At 45.2% G+C, this 18,056-nt stretch overlaps 1 protein-coding gene across 3 annotated transcripts in view; it reads right to left on the bottom strand.

Annotated features, from left to right (window-relative positions):
- Nucleotides 1–1,910: 1,910 nt before the first annotated feature.
- The window catches only part of ECH1 (enoyl-CoA hydratase 1), a 69,485-nt gene continuing 53,339 nt past the window's right edge, over nucleotides 1,911–18,056 (bottom strand). For all 3 annotated transcript variants that reach the window (XM_077480344.1, XM_077480335.1, XM_077480353.1), the window contains exons 9-10: nucleotides 2,849–2,999; nucleotides 1,911–2,766 (exon numbers count right to left, since the gene is read on the bottom strand). In XM_077480344.1, the coding sequence (XP_077336470.1) occupies nucleotides 2,662–2,766; nucleotides 2,849–2,999 (256 nt within the window). In that variant the 3' untranslated portion in view covers nucleotides 1,911–2,661. The remainder of the gene's footprint in view (nucleotides 2,767–2,848; nucleotides 3,000–18,056) is intronic.

The raw sequence follows: 18,056 nt of genomic DNA, 5'->3' as shown, positions 1-18,056 counted from the left end.
GAGTTCCCTTAACTGGAACTAAGGGGCAAAGCCCAAACCCTGAAAAACAACCCCACACCATAACCCCCTCCATAAAATGACTTGGACCAGTGCACAAACAAAGACATGTCCATAAAAGACATGGATGATCAAGTTTGGGATGGAAGAACTTGACTGGCCTACACAGAGTCCTGACCTCAACCGATAGAACACCTCTGGGATGAATTGGAGTGGAGACTGCTAGCCAGGCCTTCTCGTCCAACATTAGTGCCTGAGCTCCCAAATGCGCTTCTGGAAGAATGGTCAATCATTCCCATAGACACCCTCCTAAACCTTGTCAGCAGCCTTCCCAAAAGAGTTGAAGCTGTTATAGCTGCAAAGGGTGGGCCATCTCAATATTGAACCCTACGGGATAATACTGGGATTTGATTCAAATTAATATGCGTTTAAAGACAGGTGCCCCAATACTTTTGACAATATAGTGTGTGTGTGTGTGTGTGTGTGTGTTTGTGTGTGTGTGTTTGTGTGTGTGTGTTTGTGTGTGTGTGTGTTTGTGTGTGTGTGTGTTTGTGTGTGTGTGTGTTTGTGTGTGTGTGTGTTTGTGTGTGTGTGTTTGTGTGTGTGTGTTTGTGTGTGTGTGTTTGTGTGTGTGTTTGTTTGTGTGTGTGTGTTTGTGTGTGTGTGTTTGTGTGTGTGTGTTTGTGTGTGTGTGTTTGTGTGTGTGTGTTTGTGTGTGTTTTTTTTACATGTTCAAATAATTTTTATATAGTTTTCCTTGTGTCACAAAGAATTTGAGTTTTTCAAGCAACTTACACGGGCATAAAAACAGATAAGGCCTCTAATCTGGAGAATTCACAAAAGTTTTTATATATATCTCTCCTTGACAAAGGACATTTAGTTCCTCATAGACAGGGCCAACAAATGTCACTGTATAAATTGTAGAAGGAAGTTTGCCAGCAGAAAACTCATTAGGGTGAGGTTGACAAGGTGGTGAAAGAAGGCAACAAAAGAGTGAGAAAAAGAGGAGGAAAATAGTGAACAAAAGAGAAGAAAATCTGTGGCAGTGCAGATATAAGGGAGGGAGAGGTAGGCGAGGGAGATCCTGTGAGGCCCAAACAATAACAGGCCGTCTAGCTTCATGTGGTCAATCACATCGAAAAGGAGGGAACAACCCAAATGTGGAATATGGGCGAGTGTTATAGTCCAACCTTGGACTTCAAACCTTCAACTATTTTGTATGGGTATTGGGGAGTATGAAGGTTAGCTTCACAAGTATTATTGTCCCCATGAGCCTCTGCTTGACCTTGGCAAAGTTTATTAATGGTTGTCTCCAGAAATCCTAGCAGCTTTCTCTGATGTTAACCAAGGTGCAGTACAAGCCTATGTAATAAGGTTTCACATGGGTCATGGGTGAGGTTAGTATGTAAAACCAGCTGAAGTATATTATAAACTTCTATCCAAAAGTAGGAAGCCTTGAGGCAGGACCACCAGGTTTGCAGTGTCACAGTGGTCATTACAACCCTGAAATCAGATCGGGGAGGCATTAGGGACAAATCTGGATATGTGGACAGGGATCATGTACCAAAGTGAAATTTATAAGCATTTTCTTGGACTAGAATTATTGAACGTGCATTTGGAGACAGTCAGCCATATGTCATTCCATTTCGTATGGTCAAGAGTGGTGCCCAGATCCTTTTCCACTTGTCCATATAAGGGAGTCTACTGGTGCCAAAAGAGACCAAAATTGATGTACATTATAAAAAAGTGACACCAAACAAACAACCTTTTTTCCATTTAACCTCCTTTCTTGTATTAGACAGTGGACTTGTTCAATCCAAGTAATTTGAGTAAAAAAAAAAAAAAAAATCATCAGAATTTGAATCAAAGTTTTCAAGAGACCTTTGAAAATTACGCATTATCTGAGACATATCAAATCTGAATAAGAGTTCTGTTATTCATAACAAGAAAATTAATTCAGTCTATTATACAACATTGAACCTCAGGTAAAAAGATGTCTGTCTAAATGGTCAATTGTTTGTTTCTTTACCAACAGAGCCTTCCATATAATGCAACAGAAACAGATGGTTGATCACTGAATTACTACATTCAGTTTTGAATAGAAAAGGCAGAAGAGACATTTTTGAAGGCCAAAGAACGTGTCTGGGTTGCACACATAAATCACTCATATTACTTCTCATTCACTCACCTGCACTACATGAAAATTGATTACTTAGCTCATGTTTTTTTAATTATCTGTCCATCCAGGTGCTTTTTGAAAGGACTTTATATTTAAACTTAGGCAGGCCATACATGGGTTGAATTTCGAAAGAATTTTCTTTAGAAAATGTTATCTAAGAATTTTCCCTCATATTTCACACCATTAGTGGGCTGCAGCAACAGTTGATTTTCATGCGGTCATCGGATGTAGCAACATGATGTGAAATTGAAGGCTTGGTTGATCGAATTTCAAACTCAATGGTGGCACCATCGGATCACAAAATGCACAAATTTTCTGATTTTCAAAAGAAAATTCTTTCGAAATTCGTCCATGTATGGCCAGCCTTAGGCTTTTCACGTGCTTTTTATGTGCAGATACACTTAATCATTATCATGACTGTTGTTCTAATAATGCGGGTCTATCAGACGATTATTACAATTTTAGTCGGCAGTACAGGGCTACTATTACAGTTTGGAAAAAGTAACGTCTTTTGGGCTCTTCTTTTGTAAGACAGCCTGCGCAGACTTCATGATGTCCTCCGTCTGCAGCATGCTCATGTTCCAGGTAGCCTATGATGGAGAGAAAAAAGTAACTTTGGTGGTCTGATAAAAGAATCTTTCCAGGGATTTTTATCCTGAGATTGGTACTCACCATGTAATCCAAACCCTCCTGCACTGAGTGATCTCGGGAATATATAAGGTTGATTTTGGTTCCCTGAACAGCTACGGGGCTCCTGCTGGCAATCTCAGAGGCCAGGTCAAAGGAAGCAAGCATGAGGGAAGATTTATCGGGAAACACACGGCTTGAGAAGAGGGAAAGAGAAAAGCAAAATTAGTTTCAACTTGTGGACTACGGGCTAAATGCAGCTCCTATAGAGCTTTACTGGCTGCCCTCAAAATGTAACACATTTTTGGGATAAAGTAAGGGAGAGTTATAACCCATGTCAGTTTTTTTTGCCATCTGTGTCCCATAGGAGAAATTTGAGAAAGTGAGAGAATCCTGGGATGTCACCAGGATCACCATATCTAGTGTCCCCATTGGAAAATTTCCCCTCTATTACTGTTGCTGATGTCAACTCAAAATATGGGATTTTCTTTTACTTTCAATTTCAATGATATGGTAAACAGGACAATTATAGAGCTTGAATCTCCCAAATGAGGGATGATGGCAATAAAAACTGACAGGGGTTGTAATCCTCCGCTCTCCAACTAAACTCCAACTAAAATATTGAAAATTCGTTCCTCCAGTGACTGCAATTTATGGCAGTGTTAAAAAGACCTGCGCTGAAAGAGGATTGGAAGTAGTCATTCCTGAGTTCTGAGAATTCTAGCTGGTTGTCTATAATCTTGATACTTTCTCAGCCACTGACCTGCTCTACACAGATTTTCCCAGTTACCGACTCAGGGAGTAATAGAAGGCCTGCTGAACTTACATATTCTAAAGATAAATCAGAAAAATCACAATTGTGCTTTTTAGGACTTTGAAGGCAACTTCTAACCAAAAAATAAGATTAAAGTGATGACATTTATTTTCTTGATTTAAAAGGCTTGAACCACATATCATACAGTGGATATAAAAAGTCTACACACCCCTGTTAAAATGTCAAAATGAGACAAAGATTAATCATTTGCGAACACAGACATCGCATGTGATTCACACACACCGCACTGCGGGGCCGATCATATGCAATGTCTGTGCAATGCGAGTTCAGCCACACAGTTGCATCTCTGAACTTGCATTGAATTCACACAAAACAGGTGCAGGGACTTTTTCCCCCACACTGAAATCGGATCGCATGGGTGTTCTCACCTATGTTATCCGATTCCTGAGCGAGTTCACAGTTCGCTCTAAAAATAAAAAATACTAAAATAATGTGGTTGCATAAGTGTGCACAACCTCTTATAAACTGGAGATGTAGCGGTGTTCAGAATTAAGCAATCACATTCAAACTCATGCTAAATAGCAGTCAGTACACACAAGCCATAATTTAAAGTTGCCTCTGATTAACTCCAAATAAAGTTCAGCTGTTCTAGTAGGTCTTTCCTGACATTTTCTTTTCGCATCCTACAGCAAAAGCCATGGTCTGCAGAGAGCTTCCAAAGCATCAGAGGGATCTCATTGTTAAAAGGTAGTCAGGAGAAGGGTGCAAAAGAATTTCCAAGGCATTAGCTATACCATGGAACACACAGTGAAGACATTCATCATCAAGTGGAGAAAATATGGCTCAACAGTGAAATTACCAAGAACTGGACATCCCTCCAAAATTGATGAAAAGACAAGAAGAAATCTGGTCAGGGAGGCCTACAGCAACATTAAAGGAGCTGCAAGAATATCTGGCAAGTACTGGTTGTGCAGTGCATATGACAACAATCTCCCGTATTCGTCATATGTCTTGGCTATTGGGTAGAGTGGCAAGGCCTTTTCTTATAAAGAAAAACATTCAAGCCCAGCTAAATTTTGCAAAAATACATCTGAAGTCTCCCAAATGCATGTGGGAAAATGTGTTACGGTCTGATGAAACCAAGGATGATTTTTTTGGCCATAATTCCAAAAGAGATGTTTGGCGCAAAAACAATACTGCACATCACCAAAAGAACACCATACCCACAGTGAAGCATGGTGGTGGCAAGCATCATGCTTTGGGGCCGTTTTTCTTCAGCTGGAAATACCAGTCAATATTGGCACAAAGCCTTCAGGCTTCTGCTAGAAAGCTGAACATGAAAAAGAACTTAATCTTTGAGCACGACAACAACCCAAAGCATACATTCAAATCAACAAAGGAATTGCTTCCCCAGAAGAAGATTAAAGTTTTGGAATGGCCCAGCCAGAATCCAAACCTGATTTAAATTGAAAATCTGTGGGGTGATCTGAAGAGGGCTATGCACAGGAGATGCCCTAGCAATCTGACACATTGGGAGTGTTTTGGTCAAATATTGGCAAGTCAAGATGTGCCGTGCTGATAGACTCATACCCCAAAAAGACTGAGTGCTGTAATAAAATTAAAAGGTGCTTGAACAAAGTATTAATTTAACCAATTAAGGACTGAGCCTCTCATTTTTTTTGCTAGAAAATTACTTAGAACCCCCAAACATTATAAATTTTTTTTCTAACAACCTAGAGAATAAAATGGTGGTCATTGCAATACTTTCTGTCACACCGTATTTGCGCAGTGGTCTTACAAGCGCACTTTTTTTGGAAAAAATCATTTTTTGAATAAAAAAAAAATATAAGACAACAGTAAAGTTAGCTCAATTTTTTTTATATTGTGAAAGATAATGTTACGCCAAGTAAATTGATAACCAACATGTCACGCTTCAAAAGTGCGCCCACTCGTGGAATGGCAACAAACTTTAACCCTTAAAAATCTCCATAGGCGACATTTAAAAAAATTCTACAGGTTGGATGTTTTGAGTTACAGAGGAGGTCTAGGGCTAGAATTATTGCTCTGGCTCTACCAATCGTGGCGATACCTCACATGTGTGGTTTGAACACTGTTTTTATATGTGGGCGCTACTCACGTATGCATTTGCTTCTGCAAGCGAGCTTGGAGGGACAGGGCATGTTTAAAAAAAAAAAATTTTCTTATTTATTTTACCTTTTATTTTTACACTGTTCTTAAAAAAATAATAATAATGTCCTTTTATTCCTATTACAAGTGGGGGGCCCATCTCCCACCGCCAATAAAAGTGATCTCACAGCGAATCCGTCGCAGAGACCACTATTACCGGAAACCGGACTGCCTGCTGAAAAGGTTACCAGGGTTATGGCAGCTAGCTGCTGCCATAATAAAGATATCCCTCTTCAAAGTTAGAACGTATATCGCGTGCGTTGCTATGGAAGTGGTAAAGGGTGTGCACACTTATGCAACCATCGTTTTTTTATTTTTACTTCATTTCACCTAAAAAATTTCAGTTTGTTGTTAAACTAAGTTGTATAGTTTATAGGTCACATTAAAAGGTGGAAAAAGTTCTGAAATTCTCTTTGTCTCATCACAGAAACCTGACATTTTAAAAGGGGTGTGTAGACTTTTTATATCCACTGTATATGACATAGTATAACATATTGAACAAAACTGGGTTAAAACATCAAGAAGTGTGATCCAAATGGTATCCCCCACAGCTGATGATTTAGCCACTCATATTGCAGGCTGTTAAGCCATATACAACAATAATAAATTAACAGCTTTTGGCACCAGTTCTCAAAAAGGATATCGGGGAACTGGAGAAAGTGCAGAGAATGGCAACCAAACTGATAAGAGGCATGGAGGAGCTCAGCTATGAGGAAAGATTAGAGCAGGGCTCGACAAACCCCGGGCGCCTGGTCGCATTTGCGCCTAGAATTCATGTCCTGGCGACTGGGGCAACGTTGCTGGGGTATCCCGTCTCCATTTGGACCCCGAACTCCGCAGCGCAATTGCATCGGGCCGCGCCGGCCAGTAATTGAGGCCGCGGCTTTGCGGCCTTCTAAAATCTTTCGGTAGTCTGGCGCCATCTTGTGGTGGATGTAGAAATTACACCCTATTCCAATAATGCTAATTCCTAATGGAGTGAAGCTCCCCTGCCTGTTTTTCACTGCCCGCCCATTTCCTTCCCAAAGTGAAGAGAAGGAAGTGATTGCGGGCGTCATCTGGCGCCTTTTGCCCAACGGTGAGTGTGGTGGCTGGTAAATGGCTTCTCATATATATATATATATATATATATATATATATATATATATAATTTTTTTTTTTTTTTGTAAAAAGTAAAAAAAAAAAAATTGTTTTAATTAAGGAAAAAAAAAGGGGGGGGGCTGCGGCGCTATCTTCCCCTCACTCGTCTCCATGTCAGGCCAGGGACAGGTCCGGATCGCCGTTACCGACCTGGCTCCTAACTTTTTAAGCTGGCTCCTAGATTACAAGCAAATTTGTCAAGCCCTGGATTAGAGGAAATAAATTCATTCACTCTTGATAAGAGGAGATTAAGGGGGGATATGATCAACATGTACAAATATATAAGGGGTCCATATAGTGAACTTGGTGTTGAGTTATTCACTTTACAGCCAACAAAGAGGACAAGGGGGCACTCTTTATGTCTAGAGGAAAAGAGATTTCATCTCCAAATACGGAAAGGTTTCTTCACAGTAAGAGCTTTGAAAATGTGGAATAGACTCCCTGCAGAGGTGGTTCTGGGCAGCTCAGTAGATTGCTTTAAGAAAGCCCTGGATTATTTCCTAAGTGTATATAATATAACTGGGTACAGGTAAAGTTGATACAGGGAAAATCAGATTGCCTCTCAGGGGATCAGGAAGGGATTTTTCCCCCTGCTTTAGCAATTGTGGTTTTTCAGATATAATTAATGAGGATGGTGGCAACTACACCCAGAGTGTCACACAATAATTGTAATAACATTTTCTAAAGAAAATGCTGTACAAGGATTCCACCTATGCCAGGCAATTGAAACCTAGGCATTGTGATGTTTGCTGAAGGGTAGAATGTGTCATTCTGAACTCTGACCAATGAATCTAGTGTTTGTGCCATGTGAAGGAACGAAGGAAGCCTGAAAAAAAAAAAAAAAATTAATAAAAATAAAAAAAGCTTTTCACCAGGGGTGGACTGACAACTCATGGGGCCCCCAAGCAGTAGAATATCATGGAGAACACGCACACACACAGGGGGACACTGGAGGGAGAGCGCACACACACAGGGGGGACACACATACACACACAGGGACACTGTAGGGTGGAGGGACCCGGGGCCCATACATCTGTAATCCCCCATCACGGACACACACACACACACTGTGGGGTGGGGGGACCCGGGGTCCATACAACTGTAACCCCCCCCCCATCACTTGTGGCGGCCCTGGTATCTCAGCTTCACTCACTGAGTCACCGGATGCCGATAATAATACTTCTAACGGCACGTTGCTCCCCGCTGGCCCATCCACTCTTCCCATCCACCCCAGGTGATGTCACGACGCATACAGTACAAGCACCTAGGACAGATGGGAGGGAAGGAGGGGCCGGCGGGGAGCAGTACGCCATTAGCAGTATTATTATTGGCATCCCGGCATGTGATACAGCCGCTTCAGTCCGGGCCCCTACTGGTCAGTCCGCCCCCTGCTTTTCACCTCTTATCACTGCTTAGTATCTATCCCATAAGACTCTTAACATTTGTTTGCAATCTAGTATCAGTCTACTATAAGAAAGTCCATTATAACTGCTGTGTTTAACAACTCACTGCCTAAAATAGGACTTTTCTTGGGAGTTCACTGAGGAACACAAGACTTTCACCTGCCACATACAGAAAAGATTGGACACTGGCAAACGAAAAAAACTGTAGGCCATCCCTGGATAACCCTTCCTACTACCAGCTTGCCTCAGTTTTGTAGCAGGCAGTATCAAGAGAATGATCATAAACACAGAGGGTCGGGGACTTGTGTCCCTCAATGGACTCCAAAAAACAGGATTTTATGGCAAATACAAAAATCCAGTTTTCTTTATAGTCTTTGACAGGTACAGGAAGGCTTTTTACCCATAGGATGTCTAGAAACAGTCCAACTGAGAGGTTGGCAACACAGGCCCAATAAAGACAACAAAGAACAAAAGGACTGCCTACAGCTCAAAGAGGCTTACGTCTGAAGCTGGCATCAGATAAGGCTGCAATTTCCACCTGGTAGAACTTGGAGAACAAAGGAACAAAAAATTGGATTTTTGGTACTCACCGTAAAATCCTTTTCTCTGTAATTCACCGACCGACAGAGCTCCTCTCCGTAACTAAATGGGTTGTTAGCCCTATCACTGGAGATTACTAGGCAAAGTTGTAATACAACACTTCAGAACTTTAGTTCCGCCCAGGGGGGTGGTCCCTTAGGCTACAATCCCCACACTCTGCCCTAGCAGCCTCAGTACGTCAACAAGTAGTATAACGTAAAGAGAAAAAAGGAGGGGCGGTTGCTGGGTCGGTCGGTGAATTACAGAGAAAAGGATTTTACGGTGAGTACAAAAAAATCCTATTTTCTCTTATATTCACCGACCGACACAGCTCCTCTCTGTAACAAAATGGGACCTCCCCAAGCAGTGCCAAACGAGGGGTGGGAAAAACAGCATAAAAACGTCATCCACCATGGCAAGTGGGAACTAGTGAAACTAAACCCACAAAAAAACAGCAGTGCGTGGAAAACCACCACAAAACAACAGGGTATCCTCAACAGGAGTGATCCCCAAGGCCGCAGCCAACTGCGGAATTAATGCAACAGTGCATTAACATAACAGTACTGCGTTTTTTCGAAAAACCAGGGAAAAATAAATATCGGTTGCATATTCAATTGCAACTACACGACCGCCTGCAAAACTTTGCGGCCAAAACAGGCAGCCGCCGATGCACTGATATCTACCTTGTAAAACTTGGTAAACGTATGGACTGACGACCAGGTCGCCACCTTACACACCTGAGCGATCGACGCTTGGTGTCTGAAGGCCCAAGACGTTCCGATTGCCCTTGTGGCCGTGTGGAGGCACCTGCCCCTTCAAGGCGTAGGCTTGTACTACAACCTGTCTGATCCACCTGGAAATGGTGGCCGACGAGACCGCCATGCCTTTCTTGGGACCAGCTACCGAAACAAACAATGAGTCTGACTTCCGAAAGGGAGCTGTGGCAGACAAATACACCTTCAAAGCCCTAAACACGTCCAAAGCGTGAATGGTCACCTCTTTAGGGTGCTTCGGCTTAGGACACAGCGATGGTAATACAATGTCATCATTGATATGAAAAGCCGAGACCACCTTTGGTAGAAAAGACGGTTGCAGACGCAACACCACCTTATCCCTGTGGATAACCAGATAGGGCGACTTGTAGGACAAGGCCCGCCAACTCTGAAACCCTCCTGGCCGAGGTGATGGCCACTAGAAAGACCACTTTCTGGGAGAGAGTCAAAAGGGGAATCTCCCTGATATTCTCAAACAGCGGTTTTTGAAGCGCTGACAACACCAGGTTAAAATCCCATGGGGGTAACGGTGGACGCACCGGAGGGACTACGTGTTGTACCCCCTGAACGAAGGTACTCACTAAGAAGTGCGATGCCAGGGGTCATTGAAAAAAAGACAGCTAATGCGGAGATTTGCCCTTTGATGGTGCTTAATGCCAATTTCTGGTCAACTCCTTGATGGAGAAACAGCAGGATTCTGAAAATGGAAAAGGAGAGCAGATGCCATCCTTTCTCCTCACACATGAAAATGTAGGCCTTCCAGGTACGATGGTATATCTTCCGAGAAGAAGATTTCCGTGCCTGCAACATAGTTGGAATCACTGAGTCCGACAGACCCCGGTACCTCAACACCTGGCTCTCAATAGCCATGCCGTTAAAGCCAGAGATGGTAAAGCAGGATGGAGAATTGGACCTCGAGATAGGATGTCCTCTCGCAACGGCAGTCGGCAGGGAGCGTCTGCCACTAGACGCACCAGGTCTGCGTACAAAGGACGCTGAGGCCAATCCGGGGCAACCAGTATTACTGGGATCCCCTCGGCTTCCACTCTGCGAAGCAGACGTGGCAACAGTTTCAGTGGAGGAAAGGGGTAGATCAGCTGGTACTGATCCCACAGGGCCACCAGCGCGTCTAGCGCATCTTCCCACGGATCTCTTGTCCTGGACACGAATCTTGGCACCTTCCGATTGAGACGGGAGGCCAGTAGATCCAAATCTGATGTGCCCCACCACTTCAGGCACAGCAGCCTGAATGCCTCCGGATGCAATGCCCATTCTCCTGGGTCCAGCATCTGGCGGCTTAGTCCACCTGCCAGTTCTCCACTCCCGGGATGCAAATGGCGGACAGGGGCCGGTACGTGTCACTGTGCCCACCGAAGTATGTGAGCGAACCTTACGTGCAGCAGCTGAGCTTCTAGTTCCCCCTTGGTGATTTACGTATGCCACAGCCGTGGCGTTGTCCGACTGTGTCCTGATCGGACGCCCTTGAAGACTCCTTGACCATGTGTGGAGACACAGCCTGATCGCTCTCAATTCAAGCAGATTGATCGGCAACTCGGATTCTTCCGTCGACCAGAGGCCCTGAGCCGACTGAACCCCCATCACTCCACCCCTGACGGATAGACTGGCATCCGTAGTGATCACCATTCATTTCAGAGGAAGGAAAGATTTTCCCGACTGAATCACCGGGGACCTCAACCACCAGATAAGCGAGTCCCTGACTGGCTGGCTCACCTGGATCTGCCGAGCTAGGGACAGCAGAGATTTGTCCCATTTTTACAAGATCTCCTTCTACAGAACTCTGGTGTGGAACTGGGTGTAAGGTACTGCCTCGAGGGAGGCTACCATGAGTCCCAGTACTCGCATGCAAAACCGGAGTGACGACCACTTACGGTTCATCAGTAGTTTGACCGCAGATCTGAGAGTCTGAAATTTTTCTGAAGGGAGAAAAACTATCGCTTCCCTGGAGTCAAACAGCAAACCTAGGTACTCCAGACGCTGGGTCGGCACAATCACTGACTTCTTTAGGTTCAAATTCCTTCAGGGTCTGCATGGTGATCGCCACATCCTCCTCTAAATCTGAGGCGGAAGATGCTCTCAGGAGGAGATCGTCTAGGTAGCCCACGATCGCAATCCCATGTTGTCGCAGCAACGCCAATACTGGAGCCAGTACCTTGGTAAAGACTCGGGGGGCTGATGCCAGGCCAAATTGAAGAGCCACAAATTTGTAATGGTCATCCCCGACTGCAAAACGCAGAAACTTTTGATGCCTAAGGCATATGGGTATGTGCAGGTACGCATCCTGGATGTCTAAGGACGCCAGGGAGTCCCCTTGATGGAGCGCAGTCACTACTGAGCAAACTGATTCCATTCTGAACCTCTGCACTTTCACAAAGTGATTGAGGGCTTTTAAGTCCAATATTGGACATACCCCTTCCTTCTTGGGAACCACAGATTTGAATAGAATCCCTGGAAGCGTTCCGAGTCCGGAACTGGTAGAACCACCCCGCGATTCAGCAAGTCCCTTACTGCCCCCAAGAGGGCCCCCCGGCAAGCTGGGGATACGGGTATGATGGAGGGGAAGAATCTGTTTGGTGGCCAAGAGAGAAACTCTATCTTGTAGCCTGTGGAAATCAGATCGCAGACCCATTTTGGTCGGATAACCGGGAGGACCACCGGGCTACAAACTCCCGAAGGCGACCCCCCACCCGAGACAAGGGTGGGGGCAAACCTTCATGCGGTAGCACCTTTATTCGCAGGCTTGTTGGGCTTGCAATTCCAGGGACCTTTCTGACCGTCCATGGGTGTCCTGTCGGGCTGGGGACGTTTAGTCGAAGCTCCGGGCGGATGAAAAGCCGCTTATGAGCGGAAAAAGAGGTCCCTTGCCTACGGCGTGGCTCCTTAGCTTTCCTGGCCTGTGGAAGTAGTGTACTCTTACCACCAGTGGCATTTTTAATAATGTCATCTAACGAGGCTCCAAAGAGCCGGTCGCCAAGGAAAGGAAGATCCAGCTGGGCTTTTTTGGATGCCTGGTCAGCAGACCAGCATTTTAGCCAAATTAGGCACCTCAGCACCACAGCTGACACTGAAGCTCTAGATAACAGAGTATCCAGGGCCGCGTCACAGACGTACTTAAGGCCTTGCACTAGTTGGTCTGCTACTTCCACGCAGACAGGGGAAGCCTGTTGCTCTGCCAATTCGCGGTGCAAAAGTTTTGCCCAGTCAGTGTCTGCGCTACACGTGCGGATGCCAGTACAACCGTAAACAAGGAACAAGCCACCGCCTCGGTCTTCCTGTCCGTGGGATCCTTTGAATGCAAGAGTCCCCTCAACCCAGATTGTGGATGCTTTATTTAACCTGGATACTGGGGGGTTCACGACCGGAGGAGCCGACCATTTCTTGAGAAGGCTTTCCTCATAGGGGTAACGCACCGCCATGTATATGGGGACTGAAAAGGTCCGTTGCGGGCGTCCCCATTCCTTGTAAATGAACTTGTCAAAATAAGTCAGATACGGGAACACCTTGGGTGAACATGCTGGCTTGCGGGACCCAAAAGGGACCGGTACATCAGCAGAGGGATCCGCTGGCTCCTGAATCTTCAGGGTATCACGCACAGCTGATACCCTGCTCCAGCAAGCGCTTTGTCAGGCACGGACCCGGATGGGGACTTATCCTCACTGTCTGAACGGTCCTGGTCAGCGTCATCTGACAAGACAGAGCAGGGGTCACCGGCCTCAGCAGGACCCGAGTCTGCGTCAGAGCTCTCTCCAGAGGACGGAGGGGGCAGGGGCCACTTTTTAGCATCTTTCTTCCCACGCACCGCCTCTATCTTGGCAACGAACGAATTGAGGAGCAGTCTGCAGGTGACCCGGTTGCAATTGCCTGGATTTCAGGGAAAAAAATAAGGGGTCTTAGTACAGCGACAGTTCCACCCTCCTTGCTGCCGCTGACTGAAGGGTTCTAACCCGCCGGACTCACCGCCCTGAGGAGTTCCGCACTGTATACAGCAGTGCCTGTAGCCCCCTCACACTCCCAGATGCAGAGGGACCAAAGCTGTGTCGGTCGCACGCAGCCCATCAGAACGGTCGGAGAACGATTGCTGAGCGATCTGAAAAACATGTCCAGATTACATAGAAAGCCTGCCAACGCTCTGATGACAAAACAGGAAGCTGAGGGCACAGGAATCTGCTGCTAGAGCACAAAAAACATGGTCGGCTTCAAGAAAATGGCCGCCAGTGTTCTGAATAGGGAATCACTGGAAAAATGGCCGCTTGAAGCCCAGAAGCATGCTGTCCCTTGCCCACACTGAAAATGGGCACCAGCCAGCACCATGAGAGGCAGAGAGAAACATGTAGCAGACACAGCGTTGCACCGACACAGGGGCAATCCTCACAGACACCTCCCGGGATTAAGCACTCAGGACCCAGGCACCCCAGTACAGCCAGAACCCAGGTGAGGGCCCAGGGGCACACACACACACCGCTCAGCATCCATGCACAGACCCTCCCGGGGGGGGGGGGGGGGAGTTAGGGACAGGGGAGAGAAGAGAGGGAGGTGAGGGGGCCCCCCGAATCGACCTCCCAGGAAATGCCCAGCTGCTCAACCCTGCCGTGACAGGGAGAGCTGTACTTACCAGTCTTGAAGAGCTTGTAGCCAACTCCTGATCAGTACAAGGAAGGTTACTGGGCCGGTCACATGTATGCCCTGGAGCATAAAAGCTCACGACCACCTCTGGAGCTGAGGTATGTCGTGGCCTGCCGAGCCGTAGCTGCGACCTGCACACGCTCGATGGCCGGATTGGGGAGACTACAAGGATAAGTGAATCAGCCTGTCACCCAGCCGGCTATTGATAGAAGATCACAGGATCATTCATCTTGCGCAAAAAGCCAAGCTTCTGCATCAAAAAAAATAATAATAATAAAAAACACGGACCTATGGGCCCGCAGGGTTCCTAGGTCTATCTCCTCACTAGGAGAAATAAAACTGAGGCTGCTAGGGCAGAGTGTGGGGATTGTAGCCTAAGGGACCGCCCCCTGGGCGGAACTAAAGTTCTGAAGTGTTGTATTACAACTTTGCCTAGTAATCTCCAGTGATAGGGCTAACAACCCATTTTGTTACAGAGAGGAGCTGTGTCGGTCGGTGAATATAAGAGAAAAACAGGTGGCAGCCTTGCAAATCTGGGAAAGTGTTGTTGGAGGCCAAAAAGCTGAAAAAGCACACACAGATCTAATAGAATGCTCATTGACAGGAAAGGTTAGTATCCGATCCTTGATGGTCTGTCTGTGTCACATAGAGATAGTAGATTGAGAAGCCAGTGTGTCCTTACGGGGAACATCCAGGAAGACAAAATATAAAATTAGCATTTCTGAAGGAAGGATTGGCTAAGAGATTGATCTCACAGCTTGCACTACATCCAGGCAATAGAGGGAAATTTCCTTTAGATGAACCTAACCACTTGCTGCCCACCATATAGCAGAATGACGTCGGCAAAGTGGTTTTAATACCCTGACTGGGCGTCATATGACCTCCTCAGGATATTAAGTCGCTGTGCTCCCCGGGAGGGTGTGCATTGCGCCGATCGCTGTTGCGGTGTGTCAGTCTGACACCCCGCAACACTGATCTAGATAAAGAGTCTCTGACAAAGACTCTTTACCATGTGATCAGCCGTGTCCAATCACGGCTGATCACAATGTAAATAAGAAGAGCTGACGATCGGCTTTTCCTCACTCGCGTCTGACAGACGTGAGTAGAGGAGAGTCGATTGGCGGCTCTCCTGACGGGGAGGGGTCTGTGCTGATTGTTTATCAGCGCAGCGCCCCCTCGAATCCCACCCAGGACCAGCAGGTATGGACCACCAGGTATGCCCCCCCCCAGACCCCCAGGGAAATGCACATCTGTGCCCAGGCAGCTGCCAATCAATGCCCAGGCAGCTGCCAGTGTCAACTGACAATGCCTACCACTGCTAGTGCCACCAGGGATGCTCATCAGTGCCACCTATCAGTGCCACCCATAAGTACCCATCTTTTCAGCCTTTCATTGCCCAGTGTCGCCTATCAGTGCCCACCAGTGCCACCCATGAGTGCCCACCAGTGCTGCCTATCAATGCCCATCAGTGCTGCATATCAGTGCCACCCATCAGTGCCGCCTACCAGTGCCCATTGCTCGTGTCAGTGCCCGCTCATTGGTGCCACCTTATCAGTGCCCGTCAGTGCAGCCTTATCAGTGCCCATCAGCGAAAGAGAAAATGTACTTATTTACAAAGTTTTATAACAGAAGCAAAAGCAAAACTTATTTTCTTCAAAAAATTTCGGTCTTTTTTGATTTGTTTAGCAAACAATTAAAACCGCAGAGGTGATCAAATACCACCTAGAAGAGTAATAGCAGTAGACTCCGACCCTTCAGGGGAAAACTGGAGCAACCCAGAATCAGATGGAATCTCAGTGGTTGAGGGCTCAGAAGCTGTCAAGGCCACGGGTAGATAAGCTACAAAAATCCTTGAGTGTTGCCATCCTCACATACAACTGGGAACAGAGGGGCGCCAGAAGGTTAAATTAGATGAGTTCAGTTTGTGGGGAAAATCCAGAGAATGCTGGGAACCAGGAGGCAGGAAACGAGAAGCACCTGGTTGTGACTTCACAGGAACAGGAAATGTGATTATTCACAGTGGCAAGGAATGGTAATGCATTTCGAAGCTACAGCTTCTTCATCAGAACATTTCCTGTTCCTGTTTTATGTATACCTATATTCCAGTTGCTATATAATTGTATGTTATCACCATATCTAGCGCCGCTGTTCACCCCTATCCTTACATACAACGCCTACATAACTAAATTTTGATAAACACTAAGAACACAGCTTGGGTCAGGATTTTACAGGCATTGCAACTATGCGATTATTAAAAAAAAAAAAAAAGATATACATTTTATAAACCACATACTGTATCCTAGAAGACATTCAAAATAGTATGAAAAACTCTGTGAACATATAGTAATCATAATATGATTTGGATGCGCATTTCTCATATTCCATTGTGCTTCAAGATATTCTCTTCAAGGAAATTGAGAAAGTACAGAAAACGTAAAATAGACAAAGAACATCATCACAACTAATCCTAAAGCCTAGTACACATGGGTCGAATGTTGTGTGGCATCGGCAAGTTCAATAAAAACTGTCTGACATTCAGCCAATTGTATTGCAGCCTGTCGCAGGGGCATGACCAATCGGCTCCCAATCAGCACTCTCAGCCAATGACTGAGAGTGCTGACCGGAATGTTCTGGCGGGGGCTTTCCCCCTGTCAGAATACAATAAAAATACAATAGAAAAGCAGGGGAGATCGCTGTACAAAAATCAGAGCGTTAGTACAGCGGCTTCCGACCTGAGCTGCCAGCTTTTATTTTCGCTCAGCCTGCTGGGTTGAACGGAAATAAAAAAAATAAAAAAAAAACTAGTAGCGTGTACGAGGCTTTATGTATAAAACACATCTAATCATTATATCAGCTACACTGTACACTTACAACCCAGTAGATCACATAACAGACAGCTGATAAAAACATATCACACTAGGGGGATGTATCACTGTCGGGCAGTAGTAAGCCAGAGATTTTTTTTTTGCTCCATTACAATTGTTGTGGTGGAGCTTTGTACCTAATATACATATTTATTATGTTTTACTTTTATAATTATCTCTGAGCGTGTTGCACACCCCTCTCACCCTACCCGAGTTCACATCTGATTTGTGTTGGCGTCATTTTTGAAAAATCCTATTTTTTGGCCAGGTTTATGCTGCCATAATAGAGTATATAATCTATGTAGATTATTACTGTCTACTTTAGATTATTGTGCAGCTCTTGTATTGCTTCTTTTTTTGTTATTTTTGTCCTCAAGTGGTGTCTGTGGATTCTGTTAAGTGAGATGACCTCTGGCTTACTACTGGATGACAATGGCACATCCCGCTAGTGTGATATGTTTTTATTAGCTGTCTGCTATGTGATCTACTGGGTTGTAAGTGTACAATGTAGCTGGTATAATGATTACATGTGTTTTATATATGAGGATTAGTTGTGATGATACTCTTTGCCTATTTTATAGTTTCTGTTCTGTACTTTCTCTGTTTCCTTGAAGAAAAAAAATATATATCTGTAAACGCTTGGAATACCAGAAATGTGCATCCAAACCATATTATGATCAATACATGTTTACACAATTTTTCAAACTATTTTGAATGTCTTATATGATGTGATAAATAAAATTATTATTATGCATTATATATATTTTTTTACATAATCACATAGTTGCAATGCCTGTAAAGTCCCGATCAGCAAATACTTAGCTGATCTAGGCCATAAAGTCTTGCAAGGCTGTAATAAAAAGAGCAGAGGAAGCGCCCACGCTCAACAGG

Source organism: Lithobates pipiens, unplaced genomic scaffold (assembly GCF_037356315.1).
Source record: "Lithobates pipiens isolate NorthernLeopardFrog02 unplaced genomic scaffold, aLitPip1_a1.2 Scaffold_1, whole genome shotgun sequence".
NCBI lineage: Eukaryota > Metazoa > Chordata > Amphibia > Anura > Ranidae > Lithobates > Lithobates pipiens.
The sequence above is the reverse complement of the archived record's forward strand: the minus strand, read 5'-3'. Positions and strand labels throughout refer to the sequence as shown.